Source organism: Sebastes fasciatus, chromosome 19 (assembly GCF_043250625.1).
Source record: "Sebastes fasciatus isolate fSebFas1 chromosome 19, fSebFas1.pri, whole genome shotgun sequence".
Lineage (NCBI taxonomy): Eukaryota > Metazoa > Chordata > Actinopteri > Perciformes > Sebastidae > Sebastes > Sebastes fasciatus.
In genome coordinates this window covers 13,149,342-13,172,460 of record NC_133813.1, presented here as the reverse complement: position 1 = coordinate 13,172,460, position 23,119 = coordinate 13,149,342, and the positions used below count along the sequence as shown (strand labels likewise).

Genomic DNA, 23,119 nt, shown 5'->3' with positions numbered 1-23,119 from the left:
TTGTTTTTTGCACTATCCCCTTTGCTGCTGTACACTGCAAATGTCCCCGCTGTGGGACTAATAAAGGAATATCTTATCTTATCTAATGATGTCACTACTCATGGAAATAGAAAAAAACAGAGGCTTTAATGTTGGTGACTTTCCTTCAACGTGCCCTCTTGTTTTCATCTCTGTATAAGATGATTGTCATTTTAATTTCTACAAAGATAATACCATAAATGAGTGACACATACTCTCTGCCCAGGTTCGCCACCAACTCACATATTAAATTATGTGTAAGAAAGAATTGTATTTGCAGTCAAAGCAGACATACTTGGGAGTCAAACCCCTTTACAATCACTCATCTTATTAGTCAGTATAATATGATGGGATTCATTTATTGTGATTAACACATTAAAGGCACTAAATGCAAAATTGAGAGCATTTCTATCTCCTCCCCATGCAACGTATTCTCATGAAACGGTTCGTATGATATCTTACCAAAAAGTTATTCCTCCTTTTTTGTTCATTTTCCTACGAATGTCCGGCAACACGTGTCAATGTACGCTCGTTACATGCATACAGTCATTTCAAAATAAACTTCCTCTTCACAGGAAACAACTTCCTTAGGTTTAGGCAACAAAACTACTTAGTTAGGGCTTAGGAAAAAATTTACTTGGTTAGGATTAGACAACAAAACGAATTAGTAAGACTTAGGAAAAGATCAACTTGGTCAGGTTTAGACAATAAAACTGCTTAGTTACGTTTAGGAAAAGATCAACTTGGTCAGGTTTAGGCAACAACAGAAACAGAGAACGTGTGGATTTATTATCATTAAAAGCGTTTATTTCATTAAATGACAAAATATGTGACATACATTAGGAGGGGACAAAATGCATTATACGGACTTTGTCTTTAAGTGCCTTAATTTGAGTTAAACACAGAAAAAACAATTATGGCTCATTTTAACTGAGGGGTTAACCCAAACCGCTTTACGCAGCCTGGTGGAATCTGGATGGACTGATAATGCTTCTTATTGTGGGGCGATGTTACTGTTCCTGACTCCACTTTCTCAAGATGTCCTCTGCTGCATCCAGGGTGGAGTCCGTCTGTTAGACAAAAGAGAGTGAGTGTGAATCAAAAGAGTGAGGCAGGCCAAGGCTTGGATCGAATTCATTTCAGTAAATTAGGTTGAATTTACCTTGACGAAACAGATTCGGATGTATTTGTCAAAGTCCTTAGCGTGCTCTGGACTGAAGAAGGCAGTGACGGGGATTGTTGCTAAACCCTGTAGAAAAAAAGCCAAATTATATAATAAAAAAATCAGAAAAATCAGAAGCATAATATTCTAAAATTTTAAAGCGTCTTTGATTCCTTGAAAAGCGCTTTATAAGTTGAATTTATTATTCTAAATACATTACTATACACCAAAATTTATTTTCTTCAAAACAAACTACAACACTTGTGCTACTGCTTTAAAAGGATTTAATTTATCCATCTTCAGTATTAATTGAATGCTTAATATTTACCTTCTCTTTAGTTAGCCACTTCGAAAATCTGGCGTCATTGTGTTCATCCTCCGTGTTCTGGCCATTGAAGTCATTCTCTATCAAAATAGAAAGCCGAGGTAAACATTAGACAGCGCTAATCAAAGAAAAAAATATTCTTTTTATGTTATTTTATTTCAAGCAATGATGGATGCAGGTGTTTGTTCTTCACTCACTGACAGAGGAGATGTCTGCGATCATATAATATCCTCCCTCCGGCATGGTGGGCTGCAAACCTACACTCTCCAGACACAAGGCCATCCTATTCCTCTTCTGGTGCAGCATCGCAGGCAGCTGCTGGAAGTAGCTCTCTGGAGTCCCAAACAGCTCGTATTCTCTCTCAAATCCATGAGCTAATGCCTCCTGTAGAAGGCAGGAATGAATGAAAAGACCAAAATGGGATATAAGATAAGTTTCAGGGGTTGAATTGACAACTGTGACCTATGTCGATTTGATACAGCAAAAGAAACATTTTCTAAACATTTCCATGTGGCAGTTGTTGGTCGAGTTTGCTCCAAAATCAGTTAAATTAAACAGTTGAGATCTTATTTATTTTTCAGATTAATCGTTTAAACCCTGATTTCCCCCTTAAAGTTTTACTCGGGTAGTTTCAAAAGGTGGAAAAAAACACATCTTACTTAATAACAATTTCAGAGACAATGGCCGCACCACAAAATTAAATGGAAATGTTCTAGATTATTAGGTATTTGGTATTTTTGTAAGCTTTAATATTGAGGCTAAATTTCAAAATAAAAGTTCCTGGACTATGGCCATAACTGCGCAGCACTGCTAAAAAATCCAAGAGGAGGAGCCAAATTTATTAAAGTACTGTACGTGGGGCCTCTTTGGAGAGGGTCGTGTCGAGAACCTGCAAAGTGCGCAAAAACTTGCAAAACTTCTTGGGAGACTCGCTGCCTGACGACCTAGCCTAACCACAACCATTCGAGGTCAACGCCTAACCTTAACCATTCGAGGTCAACGCCTAACCACAACCATTCGAGGTCAATGCCTAACCACAACCATTCGAGGTCAACGCCTAACCACAACCATTCGAGGTCAACGCCTAACCACAACCATTCGAGGTCAACGCCTAACCTTAACCATTCGAGGTCAACGCCTAACCTTAACCATTCGAGGTCAACGCCTAACCTTAACCATTCGAGGTCAACGCCTAACCACAACTATTCGAGGTCAATGCCTAACCTTAACCATTCGAGGTCAACGCCTAACCTTAACCATTCGAGGTCAACGCCTAACCACAACCATTCGAGGTCAACGCCTAACCTTAACCATTCGAGGTCAATGCCTAACCACAACCATTCGAGGTCAACGCCTAACCTTAACCATTCGAGGTCAACGCCTAACCTTAACCATTCAAGGTCAACGCCTAACCTTAACCATTCGAGGACAACACCTAACCTTAACCATTCGAGGACAACGCCTAACCTTAACCATTCGAGGTCAACGCCTAACCTTAACCATTCAAGGTCAACGCCTAACCTTAACCATTCGAGGACAACACCTAACCTTAACCATTCGAGGACAACGCCTAACCTTAACCATTCGAGGTCAACGCCTAACCTCAACCATTCAATGTCAATACCATCTTGCGAGAGTTTTGCAATTTGCCTGTTACCTTCTAACCACAACCATCTGAGAGATGCTAAAGAAGCCATGTTTTATTTTCTAAAAACCTATCTAACATACTCACGGTATTATATGTTTACCTGAGCGGCTGTAGGACAGTGGTAAACGCAGTTCTGATGGATGGTTTTCAAGTGTTTCATGATATGCCCAGAGCCGATGGCCCAGCCAACCTGAAAAGAAAAAAACAGATAATCACAACAACGTGTAGTAAAGAAGAATACGTTACTTAAATACTCTGAACATCTGAGCATTACCTTCCAGCCAGTAGCACTGAAGGTCTTTCCACCGCTGCTAATGGTGATGGTTCGTTCCCACATGCCGGGTAGGGTGGCTGCCAATACATTAACATACTTATTAATATATTAATAATGCAGCTTTATGTATACTTTGTGTGCATTCTGTTGAACTCTGGCTGTATCTCACCTATCTTTACATGCTTGTTTCCATCATAAGTCAGCCACTCGTACACCTCATCACTGATGCACACCACATCATGTTTGATGCACAGATCCGCAATCATTTGGAGCTCTTCGGTCGTGTAAACCTGTAACGGACATAGATGTGTGACAGGTGTTTATGTCCAAGGACACATTTTATTCAGCTGGCTTTAAAAAGACACACTACAGTGGTGAAGGTCCAGTTACCTTGCCCAGTGGGTTGTTGGGAGTGTTCATTACGATGGCTTTTGTGCGTGGAGTGAATTTACTGGCCAGCTCCTCGGCAGAAAGAACCCAGTCTCCACTTGACAGGACGGAGCTTCCCTCAACTTTCTTAAATTCAACGAAAGAAAAATAGAGGTCTGATTTATATACTTTTTTAAAAATCATGTACACAAAGGCAAAGGTGAAATTATTGAACGACGCTCTGTAACTATTTTGTAAAAAAAAAACTTGTCAAACACTCACCGGCCTCAGAGATACATAAACTGCCTTTCCTCGAATAAAGTTCACCATCGGTAGGTAGCAGTCAAAGAACGGCTCGATAATTATGACCTGAAAGACAATTTTCTGTATTAACCACAACGAATGTACATTTTTCATGTTTTCTGTTTTTTTGCTTTTATGTTTTGCCAATTATTGCTGCACTGTAAAACATTTTGACTTGATGTGACATGGGTTGATTTTTTGTACCTCATCCCCTTCATCAATCAGAGCCTGAAATGCACAGAAGAGAGCCTGATAAGCTCCAACTGTGACCAGGATGTCTTCAAAAGCATCGATCTCATGTCCCATAATCCTACCGAAGAATTTAGCCAGACTTTTTACAAGCGGAGGATGGCCCTGAGGATGTAAACGACATGTAAACACAAGGTTCCTACTTATCCATGAATGTAAACATTCTAAATCTTAAGCATCTGACGTTCACAGGAAGATTAAAACGTGTTATTTGTAAGTGTGTATTTCCACTTACAAAAGCTCGAGTATACTGGTGCATCTGGGGTCCTCCATTCACAGCTTCACAAAAAGCCTCCTGGAGAAATTTGGGAGGGGAGAAGTCAGGAAATCCTTGTCCAAGGTTCACTGCCTTGTATTCTGCTGCCAGTTTCGCAGATTCAACCCTGTTGGTGCAAAACAGGTCAGAAACTGCAGTGCTGTTGCAAAAAAATGATCAGTTAGAATTAAACCTGTATATGACCACAAATCATGTCCTGAGTCATATTATGTTGAGTGAGTAAGGAAATAAATAACTAATTATCAGATTACATTATTTTAGATTTGTACAATTTGAGTGCAAAACTTTTATAACCTGACTTCAAATTATGGCACCCAAATTACGAAAAAAAATTAAATAATATATATATATACAGACGTAGGCAAAGTTGTTGGTAACGTTCCGTTAAAGAGAGAAAAACCCACAATGGTCACTGAAATAACTTGAAACTGACAAAAGTAATAATAAATAAAAATTTACTGAAAATGAACTAATGAAAATCAGATATTGTTTTTGAATTATGGTTCAACAGAATCATTTTAAAAAACAAACTAATGAAACTGGCCAGGACAAAAATGATGGTACCCCTAGAAAAGATGTAAAATAATGTGACCATAGGGACATATTAAACTAAGGTGTGTCCTGTAATTAGCATCACAGGTGTCTTCAAACTTGTAATCAGTCAGTCTGCCTATTTAAAGGGTGAAAAGTAGTCACTGTGCTGTTTGGTATCATGGTGTGTACCACACTGAACATGGACCACAGAAAGCTAAGGAGAGAGTTGTCTCAGGAGATCAGAAAGAACATTATAGACCTTCATGTTAAAGGTAAAGGCTATAAGACCATCTCCAAGCAGCTTGACGTTCCTGTGACTACAGCTGCACATATTATTCAGAAGTTTAAGGTCCATGGGACTGTAGCCAACCTCCCTGGACGTGGCCGCAAGGGGAAAATTGATGACATATTGAAGAGACGGATAATACGAATGGTAACCAAAGAGCCCAGAACAACTTCCAAAGAGATTAGAGGTGAACTCCAAGGTCAAGGTACATCAGTGTCAGATCGCACCATCCGTCACTGTTTGAGCCAAAGTGGACTTAATGGAAGACGACTGAGGAGGACACCAAATCATAAAAAAGCGAGACTGGAATTTTCCAAAATGCATATTGACAAGCCACAAAGCTTCTGGGAGAATGTCCTTTGGACAGATGAGACAAAACTGGAGCTTTTTGGCAAGTCACATCAGCTCTATGTTCACAGACGAAGAGATGAAGCATCCAAAGAAAAGAACACTGTACCTAATGTGAAACATGGAGGAGGCTCGGTTATGTTATGGGGCTGCTTTGTTGCATCTGGCACAGGGTGTCTTGAATCTGTGCAGGGTGCAATGAAATCTCAAGACTATCAAGGCATTCTGGAGCGAAATGTGCTGCCCAGTGTCAGAAAGCTTGGTCTCAGTTGCAGGTCATGGGTCCTCAAACAGGATAATGACCCAAAACACAGCTAAAAACACCCAAGAATGGCTAAGAACAAAACATTGGACTATTCTGAAGTGGCCTTCTATGAGCCCTGATCTAAATCCTATTGAACATCTGTGGAAGGAGCTGAAACATGCAGTCTGGAGAAGGCACCCTTCAAACCTGAGACAGCTGGAGCAGTTTGCTCACGAGGAGTGGGCCAACATACCTGTCGACAGGTGCAGAAGTCTCATTGAGAGTTACAGAAATCACTTGATTGCAGTGATTGCCTCAAAAGGTTGTGCAACAAAATATTAAGTTAATGTTACCATCATTTTTGTCTAGGCCAGTTTCATTAGTTTGTTTTTTTAAATGATTCTGCTGAAGCATAATTCAAAAACAATATCTGATTTTCATTAGTTAATTTTCAGTGAATTTTTATTTATTATTACTTTTGTCAGTTTCAAGTTATTTCAGTGACCATTGTGGGTTTTTCTCTCTTTAACGGAACGTTACCAACAACTTTGCCTACGTCTGTATATAACAAAAACAAATCTAGACATATCTATCTAGACTTGCAGATAGCTTTGGCTTCACTTGGTTTTGAGCTATATCCATCTCTGACTTCTGAAACTGCCCTGTATGTTTTTTTAACACTCAAATATTGAGCAATATGTGATATAATATATGATACTTTTTATAAAACATCAAAAGAAAGTCATTGCTTCTCGTTTTTTTATATTGAATTATTATATTATAGAATATTTAACTTTGTTCTGACTGGTTTGTCAGTGTTACATTACACAATATGTTGGTGGAAGTGACAAAAAAAGAGCAGTTAAAAGAATATCTAAGCTCTGTAAAGCTCTGACTCACCACTGTGAGTTGTACTCTCAACCCGTAGGCTCTCCCATTGGTACATCCTTATATATATAAGGTGATTCTGGGTCTGTTCCCACAATATATAAGTGTTTTTATCACGCAAAAAAATGTCCCAAAAGCTTGGACAAAAATTGGGGAAAGGGCTTTTGCATATTGTGCACCTTCAGCCTGGAATTTGCTCCAAAATGACCTAAATATCAAGCAGCTGGTATCATGTTTTTAGCCCCCTTGTTGTACAGCTGACTCACAGAAAAGTTCCTTTTTGTCCCCCAAATTTGTCTTTAGATAGTTCTCTTTTAATGCAAATTTGAGTGCTTTTGTGAATTGTATTTTATCTCTATTTGTGTCTGTGTCTGCAACTTTGTGTTCTTGCTGCTGACCGTCTTGGCCAGGTCTCCCTTGGAAAAGAGGTTCTTAATCTCAATGGGACTAACCTGGTTAAATAAATCAAAATAAATCAAAATAAAAAAAATCTATATGATATGACATAATAACAATTTACATTACATGATATAATATGATTACTTGTTACTATATTTAGACCTATAATGGATTCTCATTTTCTCTAATCTGATAATGCATTGAAGCATAAATGTGTTAATCATTTTTAAAAAGGTATATTAATAGTACTGTCCCAGGCTGTGTACCACCACCATGATTATATAAACAACATTAAAGGCTAAACTTGTTGTGTCAACATGCGCATCACTTACCAAATGTTCTTTTCCACCCCCTCAGTTCTGCGTGCATTAATTCGTCGTGACATGATTGTCTGAAAATAAAAAGCACATTTGTTAAGTACTATAATATATATTGCATATGTCGCTTCATAAGGGGAATCAGCTGATACTCACTTTATGAATGAACTCTGAGGAAGCCTCCTGATTATTATTCTTATTATTATTATTATTATTATTACCGTCGATCGTCGTATATAGCTGATACTCTACACTATGTTTCTAAATGTTTCTCTCTCTGTGGCTGTTTATTTGTGAAGTGAAAGGAAGTTTACTTACCTGTCAACAGTTAAATAAAAGCTCTTACTTCCCCTTCAGGCTCCTTCTGCTGTCACATGTGTGTTTACGGCACATAGGCGGAGCGAGACGTAAACAAGATACTGAGTTACCAGGATGTAACTCCAGTTCTATGAGGCTGGCCCAATTCCACTCCAGCTCCTCCACCACCCTCCCACTCTGTTTGTAGTCACACTCACAGCTCAACGAAGCTCCTAATATCTGAAATAAATATCAGAACCAGAAATACTTTATTTATATATATGAATAGATTTTATTTTATTTTATTGTTTTAAATTTCATTTATTTTTTTTAATTTTTTTTTACTTGTGTATATTCTTTTTTACTTATATATCTATTTTTTGTATATAATATGTTTTTCCTGTATCTATACTGGCTTATTTTATATTAATATTAGGTTTGTTAAGTTTCTTTGTATCAGAAGTACTTTATTTATATATAAATAGATTTTATTTTATTTTATTGTTTTAAATTAATATAAGTTTTTTTTAAGTTTCTTTGTACCGAGAATGTTATTATATATATATATATATATATATATATATATATATAAATAGATTTTATTTTATTTTATTGTTTTAAATTTTGAGTTGTTTTTTTTTGTTTGTTTTTTACTTGTGTATATTATATATATGTATATATTACTTATATTCCATGACGAACACAAAACGGCGTTGCACGTCGTCAGTAAGGGCGGCTGGTTAAGTCGGCATCGGTGCAGGCTCGCTGTTGGAGGGTTTTATAAGCCACTTCCGTTTGTAGTCACAGGCCCAATGCCATTCCACTCCGTTTGTAGTCACAGGCCCAATGCCATTCCACTCCGTTTGTAGTCACAGGCCCAATGCCAATCTTGGAGGTGGAGGGTATCAATACTTCTCTCTCTCCGGCAAGGAAATAAATATCAGAATCAGAAATACTTTATTGATCCCCGGAGGGAAAATTGAGTTTTGCTCCCGTTCTATAATATAAATATATAAAAATAGAGAAATCATAAGAAAATATAAATAAGAAATATATAATAACAGTGCAAATAATAATGCTGTAAAAATAGGATCTATGCAAATAATATAAATGCATGCATTTATAAAAATGCAAGAATAGTGTAAAATATGAATATTTTAATGCTGTTGTTAATGCTAGAGTAAACCAGATTATTGCACAGCTGATTTATTGCAATACTGTTGGTGATTGTTGTGAAGACTAACAACAACGGTTTTGGGGAATTTAATTTTGTTTCTTTCGAATTTGAATGAAGTGTTTTACGATGCTCCGCTGCTAGAACAGCAGATCTCCACATAAACAAATACACGTGGATGATGATGATGATGAAGTGTACTCGGATACAGAACAACTTTACTAATGTGAAAGCTTAGCGGTGGGGGAGTGAAGACACACGAACACGTCATGACCACGTCCACTTAGGAGACAGGAAGTGTACACCATTTCAAACCATTGGCGGAGCTTCTAATACGTCATCTTTGTTATAGAGCATCTTTGGCGTAGGCGCTTGATTTACATCTCAACGCATTAGTATTGTACTTTTCACTATTTGTCTGACAGCTTTGTGAAAAAAAAAAAAATAAATAAATTCTGATAAACTTAAAGGACCCATATTGTAAATAGTGAGATTTTTATGTATTTTTTTTATTATTAAAAAGCAGGTTTAAAGCTGAATTATGTGAGATTGTAGCAAATATGATTTAAAAAAAGTTATTTTTATAAAACGGTCGCTATAGCGGGACAGTAGTACATGAAACAGGGCTAGATTTTTTAAAGCCTGAAAACGGAGCCATGATGAGGTGCTAGCAATATGCAATGCGGCAGTAACGACAATGTAAATAACGGACGTTGACACACAGCTCTGTAACATCAATAACACTACAATTTAACTGTAAGTGTAAGATTCCACTTAACTAGGCGTAATATATATTTTAAATTAATTCAGACTTTGATTCTCACAAACTGTCGTTTTCGTCACATGAGGTTGGCACGGGTTACCATGGTTACACGTTGCTTCAAAAAATGACAGCTAAGTGCGACCAAAAAGATGCATACTACTGTTTATTCACAGAAAAGTATGTTGAACGATGGTACACATATTGAGTATGTAGTGCATAGTATGCGATTTCGGACGAAGCCTTCACCGGAAAAAGTGTGCAATTCGCGTACTACTGGTTTCATACTAAGGTTTCGAACATACTAAAAAAAACTTGCGTACTGTTTTAGCGTACTAAATAGCACGTTAGTGTGGAATTACGGACGCAACCCTGGCCAAGAAAGTACGCCATTGTTACAGCAGCTTGCTGTATGTTTGCTTAATATTTAGAGTGAGAACATGCGTATTAATCTTGTCATCTAACTGAAAATAAATGCATTTCCCATGTCGAGCTATTCCATTAAAAGACACAATATGACATAATGTCTGGTAAAATAAACTCTACAATAGTAGTCATTTATGTTCATCATAATGAAGGATCACATTTTATTGACCATAACACACACATCATATTACTCCTTGATAGAAGTCATGGTATAATACATGCAACAGCAGTAGCATTTTCATATCATGTAAATAATACTGCCATAAAAAAAAGAGACAGATTTACTTATTAAAACATTGCTTATGTTTCCTCGTCACTTCCTCTAAACTGATGCTCTTTTCAAGTCCTCAGGCAGCACTCTGCCTCTCTTCCGTGCCTTATCCTTCTTGTGCTCCGCGTTGGCTTGCTTGCGTTTCTGGAGGTTCTTTCGTCTCTTGTCCTGACGATGCTGCATCTTCTCGACGGTGTTCTCGCTACGCGTGTTCCACTGCGTCTTCCTCTGAGTGCGCCTCTTCTCCTTCTTGTTCAACGACGAGCGCAGCATGTTCTCGTCGTCTTTGATTTTGATGCCCTCTGCCTTATAGAGCACGTTGGTCCACTTCATCTTCTCCTCCATCTCGCGGGCCTTGCCCTCGTCTTTCTCCCTCAGCTCTTCCAGCTTTGCCTTGCGAGCCTCCACGCGACCGAGCAGCTGCTTGTAGTTCCTCCCCGTCAGTGGAGTTAACTGGCCCTTCATACTCTGCTTCTTGTTCTTCTTTTTCTGCATTTTGTCTACATATCCCTCTTCCACCATCTCCACCTTGTTGAAGACGATGGCGGTTTCGTTTCTTTTGCTCACGACCGGGGCAGGTTTCGCTTCCTGTTTTACCTCCGGCTGTTGTTCTTGGCCACTTTCTTCGGCCAGTTTCTTCAATCGAAACTCTTTCCGCTTCCTCTTCTTTCGCTCCCTTTCTAGCTTTCTTTTTGCTCGCTTTGCCTGGACTGCCTCTGATGCTGCATTCTTTGGGGCTCCCTGAGAAAAAGATTAATGTAACATGTTAGTCGTCTTCGTATTGTCAAATATAAACTACGGAAGAAATAAACAAAAACAGGAACATGTCCGAGTTTTTAATGTCGTGTTGAAAGAAAGTCTGGCTCTGTCGAGTTTGTTTCATTGTTCGAATCGAATATTCAACTGTAACAATGTACATACCTACCTGTTTGTTTACATGGCGTAACAGTAGTGCATATATATACAGTATATATATATAAATATGTAATGCATACCTGCCCTCTGGACTCTTCAATCTTTTCATGAAGTCTCTTGCGTAGTACATCTACTGTGGAGAAGTTGGACTCTACTTTTCCTCCTTTAAGAAAAAAAAATAATAAAATGTTATAGTAGGAAACACTAACAATTTTTAATAACAGACAGAGTAATGGATACATTTGCTGTACCTTTAGGTGCCGGTGTTGTAGATGCACTTGGGCTCGGAGTTTTGGACCCATTCAGTTTTGCTGTGGCCGGGCCTTTCTGTGCTGCAGCAGAGGGTGAAGGCTTCTGTTGGGATTTAGGAGTAGGCGTCTTCTCATCGGTTTCCTTTTCTTTAAAATGTTTCTTTTTACACTTTTTCTTCTTCTTTGGAGGACCAGCGTCACTTTTACCCTTGAAATAAGCTACACACGGATAACACACATGTGTTAACGATCACATATAGTCAACATTTTAATGTCAATTAAACTGCTATGGTTCTGTAATTGTTATTACAGTTAAAGGACTAAGAATTTAAAAGGAGCAGCGTGTAGGATCTGGCGGTATCTAGAAGAACTAACGCCAATGGCTCTCTCCAGAGCCAGTAGTTGTAAAGTGCAGGTCATTTGGAGCAGGGCCAGTGAGTAGAGTGGTGAAGTAAGAGAGAGAGAGCTGCAGGGATGGCAGCGAGTAATGTTATCGACCTCGGCCGCCTTTTTCTTTCTCATCGCGGACGGCGAGCGTGTGTCGCCTCACTGTTTTGAGCGATGCTCGTTCATGTCTATGAAGAGCGACGCTGACTTTCGTTGACTTAACGGCCACAGGTGTCTCTGTTAACAAACATTTCTGATTCTTACAAACAGTTTAAACCCAAATGTACATATCCTGTTTCTGTGTACTACAGTATTGACCTTTACCTGCTGTTGAAATGTGAATCTAAACAGCTTGAGGACACTCTGCATCACTAAACATTGCAGCGCCTCCTTTTGGTTAACAGCAGTACCTATTGAATTTTACAGATTTACTACAACCACTAACATATAAACTATAAAAGTACACATAGTTTCTGTATTTACTGTGTGTGCGTATATGTGTATGTATGTATATATGTATACTATACAGTATATATATATATATATATATATATATATATATATATAAATAGATGTTATTTTACTGTTTGAAATTTTATTTAATTTTCTTTTCTTTTTACTTGTGTATATATTTTTTACTTATACATCTATTTTTTTTTTATATATAATGTGTTTTTTTCCTCTATCTATACTGGCTTATTTTATATTAATATTAGGTTTGTTATGCTTCTTTGTACCGAGAATGTTATTATTGGGGACGTTTGTGAATGTTTTGTTCTGTTGTTTCAAAATGAACAAAAATACAATAAATATAATATTGAAAAAAATAAATACTTTATTGATCCCAGGGGGGATCTATATAAAATCTATATAAAAATAGAGAAATCATAAGAAAATATATATAAGAAATATATATAACGATATATGCAAATAACATAAATGCATGCATTAATTAAAAAAAAATGCAAGAATAGTGTAAAATAAGAATATTAGTTTTAAATGTTCTGTAAAATACATGCAGTGTTAATGCCGGAGTAAACCAGATGATTGCACAGCTGAATGAATGCACTAAATTATTCTCCAACAAAAAAATTATAAATATAATATTGAAAAAAGTACACAGTGTTTTACAGCTACAGCAGCACAGAAAAACAGGGTGTAAATAATAAGCTTAAAACAGTGAAGCTATCATTACCAAACGGTCTCTTCTTGGGCTCCTGGTCTCGTTGAGTTAACACTTTACTGGCGAACTTCTGGATGTACGAGTCCCGGGAGACGAGATCCATGTCGACAGAAAAGAACCGGACACGTTAAAAGAAAGACAGGAGTTTACTGAGAGGAAATATCAACACATTTCTAGTACACACGTGGGTAACATAACGATACCAAACCGGACGTAGTAACACCGAAACCTGGAAGGAGTAACACCAAAAGAAGTCCCCCCGCTGATCAGTTGTTCAGCTGTTATGCAGTCGGTTATGTATCTCATGTTGTGACTGACCATGGCATCATTGAAATCAGCGCTGGCTTATTCCACCAGGGTGCTAACGACACTAAAAAGACAGGTTAGTTATGTGTTTCATGTATGTGTTTTTACATACATGTCAATGTCACTTTTCAGATGGTTGCAGCTGTTTCTGAGCTGGTTTTCTGTTGTTGTTGCAGACTCATGTCATCTACATCAAGAGGACTCTCCTCCTGACCAGACTGACTCCCTTCTTCAAACGTGCAGAAGGTAAATAACATTATGAGGATGCTGGACTCCAGTTTACACTTACTGTTGTACTTTTGATTTTTTTATTGGCTCAAAACTGCACAGAAAGTATATATTAAATAATAGTCCATAGCAATTTATTATACTACTTAAACAACAATTGTTGATTTAGACAAATAAAAGAATGTATTATTAGTTACACAAATTAAGTTTTAAATTCCTTTTTTTTAATTAACTTATTTATTTTTATTATTATTATTATTATTTTCTTTTTTTCGCTTTGTATTATTATTATTATTGTTGTTATTATTGTTATTATTATTATTAATAATAATAATAATAATTATATATATATATGTATATATATATTTTAATGCCGATGTTGTTTTCTCTTGTGTACTTATTGTTTGTTTTCTAAGCTCAATTACTTAAAAATTGGTTTATAAACTATTGTAATTACGAACTGTAAATTGCATATATGAAAAAAAACTCGAAAAAAGGGGAAAAAATAAAGTATAAAAAAATAATAATAAGACGGAACACAAAAAAAATTATAATAAATAAATTCCTTTCATAAAGCAGAAATTAAAGGTTCGTAATATGTTCATTTGGTATTTGACTAACAATTTAATTAGTTTTTCCAAGGTCAAATTATCTTTAGATTTGTACAGATAATGGGAAAAAACAGCACATATATACAGTTTTATAAATGTCACACTGTTTCAGACTGAGACTGAACCATAGACTGTATATAAAGATGGACGACATGACAGTTCCCCAAAAGTGAATCAAAAACATCTGGATCGCCCCCTGGTGGCTGGCTGCAGTATATATCATAAAACCCGCCCCCTCTATGTTAGCGGATGGGACATGGGCCAAACTAAAAAGTCAAAGAACACGTCAAATACATTTTTCCCAAAGAATGTTTCTGTTATTTTAGGTAGTTCTTATCACGCTGATGTATGTTCAAGTGTTACTTTTTCTGATAAGTTTGGTTTAAATTAGATACTCGATGCTATAAAAAGGGGGTGAGACGTCATGATTGACAGCTGAGTCTCTTGCTGACAAGCTGCGAACGTGCTCGGCTCGCAATTGGTTCGGACGGCTGAATAACATTTGTGAATAATTTTACGTGGTACTTCTTTAATCATATTCATGATCAAACATTTATTGGGTAACATCCGTATTTTCTTCCAGTGTAAATGTTTTACACGTCCTCCGTGATGTCTTCACTTCCTGTCTTGTGTATTGTGAATTTCCAGGCAGGTTCGTCACCTTCGGGCGACAGTCGAGCTCCACAGCAGCCGGAGCGGAGAGAGGAGAAGACTCCTTCCTCAAATGGCTCCTGCTGCTCATCCCTGCCACCACCTTTGGCCTTGGTACATGGCAGGTAAAGCTGATTTACTTTGTATTATCACATTTAAAAAAAAAAAAAAGTTCTTGTTGGATGGACTCAAGACGCTTTTGTTTGTGTGAAGGTGAAACGACGTGAGTGGAAGTTGCAGCTGATCAATGAGCTGACAAGACTCACTACTGCAGAACCCATTCCTCTTCCTCTTGAGTAAGTACATGTCAGATACATCTACTATTATTACTATTACTACTACACACACACTTATGATTGAACAGCAGGTCACACAAAGACAGGTTGTTCATAGCAGTCCACTAAATGCAGCTATATCTCCTCCTGCCTAAAAAGCAGAGGATTTTAGTTGCTTTATGAGAAATCCAGAAGCAAGGCTGAAGACAACAATTTGTTTTAAAATCTTTTTTTTTTTGTCTGTAAACTGCAAATAACTATGACAAATACCCTTTAAAAGTCAGAAAAATAAACCACTCAGACTGTAAAAGTATATAAATAAGGATTTTTGACATTAACTTTGTTAAGAGCAATATGTAAGGGGCTTTAGAAAGAGAGCACAATAGTTCATATACTAATTAAAAATGGCACCTAGGTGTGTAAAATAGACTTGACTTTAGAAAATAACAATCAATACAATGGTAATATTAAAGCACACTGGAGCTAGGGCTGGGCAATATGACGATAAATATCGTCAAAACGATATAAAAATGTCTAGCGTCTATATTTTTCTATATCGTTTCTATCACAATGTACGTAGGCTAGGCCTATATTTCTTCTTTCTCGATGACATCACTTAAAACTGTTTTGTTCAACGTGCACTCAAGTTCTTAAAATGAAGAAATACTCTGTAATTCACACAGGAGTATACAAAATTATAAACAAAATATTTATTTATTGGATTACCAGAAAACATGTTATATCATGATATATATTGTTATCGAGATATCAAATGACCTACAGTATTGCCCAGCTTAACTGGAGCAAATGATACAATTTTTTCTCATTTTAACCGTTGCAATTAGCAAAAACAATGAAAACAATCCTCTCCAGTTGTGAAGCTGTAAACAGCATTGATTTGTGTTCTTTCCGTTATCGAATGCACTTCAATAATCCTTATACCCCTAAAATCTCTTATATAATCTACTGTATTTCATCTGTTAATGTTCAGATTTGCTTGCCATTTGTCTCCCTGGATCTTAGTCCTCATGAGCTGAACAGCCTCGAGTACAGGAGGGTGAAAGTGCGTGGACAGTACGACCACTCGCAGGAGCTGTACATCCTGCCCCGCTCGCCGGTCGACCCAGAGAAAGAGGCCAGAGAGGCCGGCAGGCTGTCCTCAAGCGGGGAGACCGGCGCAAACGTCATCACTCCATTCCGCTGCACTGACCTCGGGTAAGCCGACAGATAAAACACGTGTGTAGTTAAAACTGCATAGTCGTTTTTTACATCACGACACTCTCTGATCTTTGCTACGTTCTCCTGCAGCATCACCATCCTGGTGAACAGAGGATACGTCCCGAGGCAGAGGATAAGACCAGAGACGAGGGTGAAGGGACAGGTCAGTATTTCAGATGATGTGACACGTCGGTGCCTTTTTATTAAGATGATGGGGATCCTAATAACTCAACTGTAATAATGCTGCTGTGCAGGTGGAGGGTGAAGTGGAGCTGGTTGGGGTCGTTAGGCTCACAGAGATCCGCAAACCCTTCATACCGAACAACGATGTGGAGAGAAACCGCTGGCATTTCCGGGACCTGGAGGCCATGGGCGGTGTCACTGGAGCTGAGCCCATCTTCATTGATGCAGACTTTGGTAAGATCTCACAAAGTCCATGATGCTCTTTGACTGAGCTATATCAGAATAAATATGACTACAAGTGTGCAGAAAAGAACGGTTCGACCTGCTTGCATAAATAAAAGATGTTAATTATGTTGCACAATTAAATGGAAGCGTCTTGTATTTAATGCAGGGAGCACAATCCCTGGTGGACCAATAGGTGGACAGACCAGAGTCACACTGAGGAACGAACACATGCAGTACATAACAACATGGTACGTAGTGGGGAAAAAAGTTAATCTCTAGAGCTGCCTGGATGCTGTTCTACTGTAAATAACCACACGCTGTCCTGTTACTAATCATCTCTTTCTCCTCTTAGGTATGGCTTGTGTGCAGCAACCTCCTACATGTGGTATGCAAAGTTCATCAAGAGGATTAAATTGTGACGTGATTAAATGCAGTGAACTTATTGTGTTACTTTGAAATACTGCAAAGTAAACTTCTGATGTACTTGATGTGTGCTGTATCAGCTCCAGCCTGCAGCATAGAGTCACAGACCTAAAGTATGTAAATAGTTGTGGATTATTATTCTCCTGAAACATGTATGAGAGAATAAAATTATGGAAATTCATTGAGCTTTTGCATTCTTTCTGTATTTTTTTACATACATGACATGTTGCCAACTAGTGTTCCATAAACTGAAGGTAAAATACTCCTTAAAATGTTCTGCAGTATTGTGCATTTAAATGTGAATTTACACATTTGAGCAAGTTCTTTTTAAAAGTGAACAGAAGAGAGATGAGCTGCAGGGACGTTAATTATTAGATTACTTATGACACAGCTGGAAGCCCCAAATTCAATAAAACTATTTAAGATGTACGACATCAGAAAAGGGTTTATAGATTTACATTTCACAATATTAAAAACAGTGTTTTCCTTTCGAATAAACATTTTAAACCCATCAGTCAAGTTGTTACTGCCTTTGCCGAGTTGCTTCTCTGTGAAATTGATCACCGTGCACTCTACCCTGCCAACATTTCAAATATTGTCAGTTTTATCTGATCGATATGTTTAAGGATACATCTTGATGTCCTTTCAGCAGCTTCAAGACAAATTTAATCTCCCTAAAGATCACTTTTTTTCATATTTACAGGTGAGGTCGTTTGTTTATTCACTTGTAAAGCCTACGGAGGACGTCTCCATCTACAGTGAGGCAGAAAAGTTTATCCGTGAGCACAAGGGTTTAGCCCATAGCACATCTGCAATATATTTACCTTACAGAAGAATTAACACTGTATTGAGCTCATCGGACTGACAAATTCAAACATTACTGTGTTGTAAATGAATCCAAAGATGCATTTTGCTTCCAAAATACTATGTATTTCGTAACAATAATAAAACAAGTCTCCTTTTAGGACATACATTTTTTATTCCAAACAATTTAACCAAGCTTGGTTGCCAGTTCCTTGGCCTTTGCCTTCTCCAACTTTGTGATGCGGGCTGTTGATTTGGGGCCCATGATACCACCTCCCCAGTGACGACGGATCTGGAAAACAAGTTTGAAAACAGTTAAAAATGGTGTATTTTACTCTTTCATATTAACATCCAATTTTACTCATGTGGAGATGCTTCATAGTTTTCTATAAACCTTTCTGAAGAGACGAGAGAATTTCAGGCTGTGAACTAAAGTTGAAAAGGCACTAAACTGCAGCAGTTTAGTAACCACAGTCTTATATTGTGTCACACTTGAACACAGCTCAGTTTGTGCGCATACTTACGGGTTAGTCGTTGTGAAGGCAACTGAAGTGCATGTCTTTCTGTGCACCAGTCTGCCCAGTCTAGCCTTGCCCTTGACGATGCAGTATGGAACGCCCATCTTGCGGCACAGAGCTGGCAGGAAGACGACGAGCTAGAAAAGCAGAGGAACCACCGGAGGACATATTAGTATTTCAGGAACAAATTATTAACTTATGTTAGAGACAAAAACAATGTTGAATCTGGTAAAAAAAACAGTAAAGTCCACAATAAATATTGTAGTTAAATTATGTATTCTGTTTGCGGTCTCTGCTCAGGGTTAAAAAGCTCAAAGGTTTGATCCACATAAGGATTCAGGTGAAGAAATTCATTCATCATTGCCAGAGACCACTTCCTAGACTCAACAGTTCAAATATGGCAAGTTCCACTACTGCCGAAATAACGCACGACATGCTTACCTCAATAGGATCCACATCGTGGGCAATGATGACCAGCTGGGCCTTCTTGCTCTCCACCAGAGAGGTGACAGTGTTCACACCTGTAGAGAAATGGGAAAGGGAAATTAGGTTCTACTCAGAAAACACTTCCCTGACAATATCTTAATATTTCAGCCAATGCTCAGGGTTAAAAAGCTCAAAAGCAACATGGTTTGTTTCAGGTGAAGAAATTCTATTCATCATTGCATCAAGGCCAAGTTAGAGAAGACTTCCTCAGAGGGGTCACACTAACTAATAAGTCAATATTGGATGTTCAACACAGCCCAACAAGGCTTTCCCTATTTACATCCATATTCATTTTAAAGTTATACTAAAAATGTTACCCATCAATTAGACTTTCTACACTCTGGTCTTGTGTAGCTCACCTGCACGGAGGACGGGAGGCCTCTTGGTAGGAGTATCTCCCTTTCCAGCTGCCTTCTGCTCAGCGCGGGCCAGCAGCCTCTGCTTCTTCTCCTGCTTGGTCTCTGGCCTGTACTTGTGGGCCAGCTTGAACAGCTGTGTGGCTGAGGAGGAACATGTGACACATTTAAACAGTGGCTACATGCATGGTTTGTTCTACAGCATGAGATGTAGACAATATATTTCAAATAAGTGCATCAGTGATCTTGGTGGGATGTCAGCACAGCTGTTCAGTTAGCAAATATTCTTCACATCATTTGCAAAAAGGACCCATAAAGCCTTGAAATACAGCTTTCTTCACTTAGGCGCAACATACCGGTCTGGCGGTCCAGAGCCTGCGTGAACTGGTTGATTGCAGGGGGAACCTTCAGACGCTTGTAGAGGATGGAGCGCTGCCTCTGCAGGCGGATGTAACGAGGCCATTTCACAAAGCGTGTCAAATCACGCTTGGGCTGGATATCCTGTCCTGTGGGAAAAGACCGAATGTTTAGTATTTTAAATCAACTGAGGAAGTCTTTTATTTCTAAATCTTAAGTGCATCAGCGATCTTGGTGATGAAAGTTTGTCTTCAATGTTGTTAAGATAGCAAATATTCTTTACATCATCTGCACTGTTACGGTCCATAGTTCTCCCAAATGAGGCTACTTACCAATGCCGAAGTTCTTTGGCCTCTTCTCGAACAGAGGGTTGACTACTTTTTTGGCCTCATGTTTCTTGGCCACAGAAGGGGCAGGTGCCACCTTCTTCCCCTTAGCCTCCTTTCCCTTAGCCAACTGAAGTGAAGGCAACTGAAGTGCATGTCTTTCTGTGCACCAGTCTGCCCAGTCTAGCCTTGCCCTTGACGATGCAGTATGGGACGCCCATCTTGCGGCACAGAGCTGGCAGGAAGACGACGAGCTAGAAAAGCAGAGGAACCACCGGAGGACATATTAGTATTTCAGGAACAAATTATTAACTTATGTTAGAGACAAAAACAATGTTGAATCTGGTAAAAAACAAAAACAGTAAAGTCCACAATAAATATTGTAGTCAAATTATGTATTCTGTTTGCGGTCTCTGCTCAGGGTTAAAAAGCTCAAAGGTTTGATCCACATAAGGATTCAGGTGAAGAAATTCATTCATCATTGCCAGAGACCACTTCCTAGACTCAACAGTTCAAATATGGCAAGTTCCACTGCTGCCCAAATAACGCACGACAGGCTTACCTCAATAGGATCCACATCGTGGGCAATGATGACCAGCTGGGCCTTCTTGCTCCCCACCAGAGAGGTGACAGTGTTCACACCTGTAGAGAAATGGGAAAGGGAAATTAGGTTCTACTCAGAAAACACTTCCCTGACAATATCTTAATATTTTGGCCAATGCTCAGGGTTAAAAAGCTCAAAAGCAACATGGTTTGTTTCAGTTGAAGAAATTCGAGTCATCATTGCATCAAAGCCAAGTTAGAGAAGACTTCCTCAGAGGGGTCACACTAACTAATAAGTCAATATTGGATGTCCAACAAGGCTTTCCATATTTACATCCATATTCATTTTAAAGTTATACTAAAAATGTTACCCATCAATTAGACTTTCTACACTCTGGTCTTGTGTAGCTCACCTGCACGGAGGACAGGAGGCCTCTTGGTAGGAATATCTCCCTTTCCAGATCCTCACTCAGGAGCAACATACCGGTCTGGCGGTCCAGAGCCTGGGTGAACTGGTTGATTGCAGGGGGAACCTTCAGACGCTTGTAGAGGATGGAGCGCTGCCTCTGCAGGCGGATGTAACGAGGCCATTTCACAAAGCGTGTCAAATCACGCTTGGGCTGGATATCCTGTCCTGTGGGAAAAGACAGAATGTTTAGTATTTTAAATCAACTGAGGAAAAGGTCTTTTTTATTTCTAAATCTTAAGTGCATCAGCGATCTTGGTGATGAAAGTTTGTCTTCAATGTTGTTAAGATAGCAAATATTCTTCACATCATCTGCACTGTTACGGTCCATAGTTCTCCCAAATGAGGCTACTTACCGATGCCGAAGTTCTTTGGCCTCTTCTCAAACAGAGGGTTGACTACTTTTTTGGCCTCATGTTTCTTGGCCACAGAAGGGGCAGGTGCCACCTTCTTCCCCTTAGCCTTCTTTCCCTTAGGCTGTAAAGAAGAAAACCGTGTTAGGATGCATTAATGAAGATACACACTATAAACAGTTTAATGCCTAAATCAATGTTTATCTACAGCTGTGACTCAGGTAAAAGTGCACAGCCTACATTTAAAGTGTCGCCCAAGTAAGCTAGACTTATGAGGCTCTTGGTGTTTTCATCTAAATAAAACATTACTTGAACTGCTCAAATTTAAGGTAAGATATTCCTTTATTAGTCCCGCAGTGGGGAAATTGGCAATGTACAGCAGCAAAGGGGATAGTGCAAAAAAACAAGATGCATCAAAGTGTAACAAAATATGAACCATTTAAATAGAAGTATAAAAGTAGGAGCAGTATATACAGTATTGACAGTAAACAGACTATTAACAAAATTGCACAAGTGGAAAATGATATTGCACAGTGAGAATGAAATTAAATTACACCTGAAAATATCAGGTTACTGTTATAGCTGATACTAGTAGTTTAGCTGCTACACTGACACTTTATAACTACAAAGCAAATAATGGAGGAAAAGTGCTCCTGAAATCCAGCATGTTCACCCACGTTGGCTTTAGCTGCTGACAGGCTACAAAACGGTCAACTTCAACCAAGTTTTACCCCAAAACAGCAAAACATCAACGCGTAATATCGACATTATATAATAGGACAGGCTTCACAGAAGTCATTGGTACATTTCACAATATAAAAACAGGCATACATAAAGAGATGTCAGCAGATAACAACAGAGAGAGTGATTCCTCAGGAGATTCAATCCTCTCCAGGAGTGAAGCTGTAAACAGCATTGATTTGTGTTCTCTCCTTTATCAAATGCACTTCAATAACTTGTCCTTTTATACCCCTTAAAATCTCAATATAATCTACTGTATTTTACCTGTTAATGTGCAGATTTGCTTGCCATGTGTCTCCCTGGATCTTAGTCATCATCATCCTCCTCCTTCTTCTTCTTTGCTGTTTATTGTCGGTTGGCAAACCATTTTATAGGTGTATTACCGCCACCAGCTGGTGGAGTGTGGATCATTCTGGCTAATAATTACTATATCCCCAAAAAATTAATAAAAGAAAAAGAAACAGAAAAAGAAAACAAACAACCTCATATTTTTCCAATCATATTAATTTGTCTAAAATACTGAAATAATGTTCTATAACACTCATTTAGTATTTTCTTTTGTAGAATATCTGTTAAATCAAAGTGAACTTTATACTTTATAGTTAGAATAATTATAAATAATAATAATTATAGTTATACAAATTTAGTAAAATTTAATTAGAATATATGTATGGCTCAATAAGGAAGCTGGTTAATAATTAATAATTGATTTATGGAGAAGGGGTGGGATTAAATAAGTTCTTC

The 23,119-nt window shown here is 38.2% G+C and overlaps 4 protein-coding genes and 7 non-coding genes across 11 annotated transcripts; 1 reads left to right on the top strand and 10 right to left on the bottom strand.

Moving 5' to 3' along the window:
- Positions 1-847: 847 nt before the first annotated feature.
- Positions 848-7,968, bottom strand: LOC141757329 (kynurenine--oxoglutarate transaminase 1-like). Its single transcript, XM_074617753.1, has 13 exons — positions 7,798-7,968; positions 7,657-7,715; positions 4,584-4,731; positions 4,304-4,453; positions 4,079-4,165; positions 3,818-3,943; positions 3,597-3,717; positions 3,428-3,504; positions 3,254-3,343; positions 1,703-1,889; positions 1,509-1,585; positions 1,181-1,267; positions 848-1,088 (listed from the first exon to the last, which is right to left on the bottom strand). The coding sequence occupies exons 2-13, from the start codon at positions 7,707-7,709 to the stop codon at positions 1,029-1,031; spliced, it is 1,263 nt and encodes a 420-aa protein (XP_074473854.1). The 5' UTR covers positions 7,710-7,715; positions 7,798-7,968; the 3' UTR covers positions 848-1,028.
- Positions 7,969-10,429: 2,461 nt separating this feature from the next.
- surf6 (surfeit 6) lies at positions 10,430-13,458 on the bottom strand. The gene is made up of 4 exons (XM_074617755.1): positions 13,318-13,458; positions 11,736-11,954; positions 11,565-11,647; positions 10,430-11,310 (listed from the first exon to the last, which is right to left on the bottom strand). The coding sequence occupies exons 1-4, from the start codon at positions 13,406-13,408 to the stop codon at positions 10,621-10,623; spliced, it is 1,083 nt and encodes a 360-aa protein (XP_074473856.1). The 5' UTR covers positions 13,409-13,458; the 3' UTR covers positions 10,430-10,620.
- A 20-nt stretch (positions 13,459-13,478) lies between these two features.
- On the top strand, positions 13,479-17,585 carry surf1 (SURF1 cytochrome c oxidase assembly factor). Its single transcript, XM_074617760.1, has 9 exons — positions 13,479-13,687; positions 13,788-13,857; positions 15,099-15,226; positions 15,315-15,397; positions 16,400-16,591; positions 16,685-16,757; positions 16,849-17,011; positions 17,169-17,250; positions 17,355-17,585. The coding sequence occupies exons 1-9, from the start codon at positions 13,625-13,627 to the stop codon at positions 17,419-17,421; spliced, it is 921 nt and encodes a 306-aa protein (XP_074473861.1). The 5' UTR covers positions 13,479-13,624; the 3' UTR covers positions 17,422-17,585.
- A 1,113-nt stretch (positions 17,586-18,698) lies between these two features.
- LOC141757334 (large ribosomal subunit protein eL8-like) lies at positions 18,699-21,247 on the bottom strand. The gene is made up of 7 exons (XM_074617761.1): positions 21,229-21,247; positions 20,835-20,914; positions 20,279-20,526; positions 19,946-20,095; positions 19,593-19,733; positions 19,189-19,268; positions 18,699-18,884 (listed from the first exon to the last, which is right to left on the bottom strand). Exons 2-7 carry the CDS (start codon positions 20,849-20,851, stop codon positions 18,750-18,752), a joined length of 771 nt encoding a protein of 256 aa, XP_074473862.1. The 5' UTR covers positions 20,852-20,914; positions 21,229-21,247; the 3' UTR covers positions 18,699-18,749.
- On the bottom strand, positions 19,039-19,113 carry LOC141757949 (small nucleolar RNA SNORD36). Its single transcript, XR_012591799.1, has one exon. It is a non-coding gene; the product is annotated as a small nucleolar RNA SNORD36 (small nucleolar RNA).
- Positions 19,344-19,415, bottom strand: LOC141757933 (small nucleolar RNA SNORD36). Its single transcript, XR_012591784.1, has one exon. It is a non-coding gene; the product is annotated as a small nucleolar RNA SNORD36 (small nucleolar RNA).
- On the bottom strand, positions 19,823-19,891 carry LOC141757938 (small nucleolar RNA SNORD24). The gene has a single exon (XR_012591789.1). It is a non-coding gene; the product is annotated as a small nucleolar RNA SNORD24 (small nucleolar RNA).
- On the bottom strand, positions 20,165-20,239 carry LOC141757936 (small nucleolar RNA SNORD24). Its single transcript, XR_012591787.1, has one exon. It is a non-coding gene; the product is annotated as a small nucleolar RNA SNORD24 (small nucleolar RNA).
- On the bottom strand, positions 20,685-20,759 carry LOC141757948 (small nucleolar RNA SNORD36). Its single transcript, XR_012591798.1, has one exon. It is a non-coding gene; the product is annotated as a small nucleolar RNA SNORD36 (small nucleolar RNA).
- Positions 20,990-21,061, bottom strand: LOC141757934 (small nucleolar RNA SNORD36). The gene has a single exon (XR_012591785.1). It is a non-coding gene; the product is annotated as a small nucleolar RNA SNORD36 (small nucleolar RNA).
- A 276-nt stretch (positions 21,248-21,523) lies between the features above and the next one.
- LOC141757937 (small nucleolar RNA SNORD24) lies at positions 21,524-21,598 on the bottom strand. The gene has a single exon (XR_012591788.1). It is a non-coding gene; the product is annotated as a small nucleolar RNA SNORD24 (small nucleolar RNA).
- Between the last annotated feature and the right edge of the window lie 1,521 nt (positions 21,599-23,119).

Coding starts and splice junctions, on each gene's coding strand:
- surf1 (XM_074617760.1), top strand. CDS start 13,625: ATGGCATCATTGAAATCAGCGCTGGCTTATTCCACCAGGGTGCTAACG. Junction 13,688..13,787: donor TAACGACACTAAAAAGACAG/GTTAGTTATGTG, acceptor TTGTTGTTGCAG/ACTCATGTCATCTACATCAA. Junction 17,251..17,354: donor ATGCAGTACATAACAACATG/GTACGTAGTGGG, acceptor TTCTCCTCTTAG/GTATGGCTTGTGTGCAGCAA.
- LOC141757334 (XM_074617761.1), bottom strand. Junction 20,096..20,278: donor GCCAAAGAACTTCGGCATTG/GTAAGTAGCCTC, acceptor CTTTTCCCACAG/GACAGGATATCCAGCCCAAG. Junction 19,269..19,592: donor GCCTCCCGTCCTCCGTGCAG/GTGAGCTACACA, acceptor ATTTCTCTACAG/GTGTGAACACTGTCACCTCT.
- LOC141757329 (XM_074617753.1), bottom strand. CDS start 7,709: ATGTCACGACGAATTAATGCACGCAGAACTGAGGGGGTGGAAAAGAAC. Junction 3,505..3,596: donor AAACAAGCATGTAAAGATAG/GTGAGATACAGC, acceptor ATGTATTGGCAG/CCACCCTACCCGGCATGTGG. Junction 1,268..1,508: donor AGTGGCTAACTAAAGAGAAG/GTAAATATTAAG, acceptor TTTTTTCTACAG/GGTTTAGCAACAATCCCCGT.
- surf6 (XM_074617755.1), bottom strand. CDS start 13,408: ATGGATCTCGTCTCCCGGGACTCGTACATCCAGAAGTTCGCCAGTAAA. Junction 11,955..13,317: donor GCCCAAGAAGAGACCGTTTG/GTAATGATAGCT, acceptor ATCCGTGTGTAG/CTTATTTCAAGGGTAAAAGT. Junction 11,648..11,735: donor TACAACACCGGCACCTAAAG/GTACAGCAAATG, acceptor TTTTTCTTAAAG/GAGGAAAAGTAGAGTCCAAC.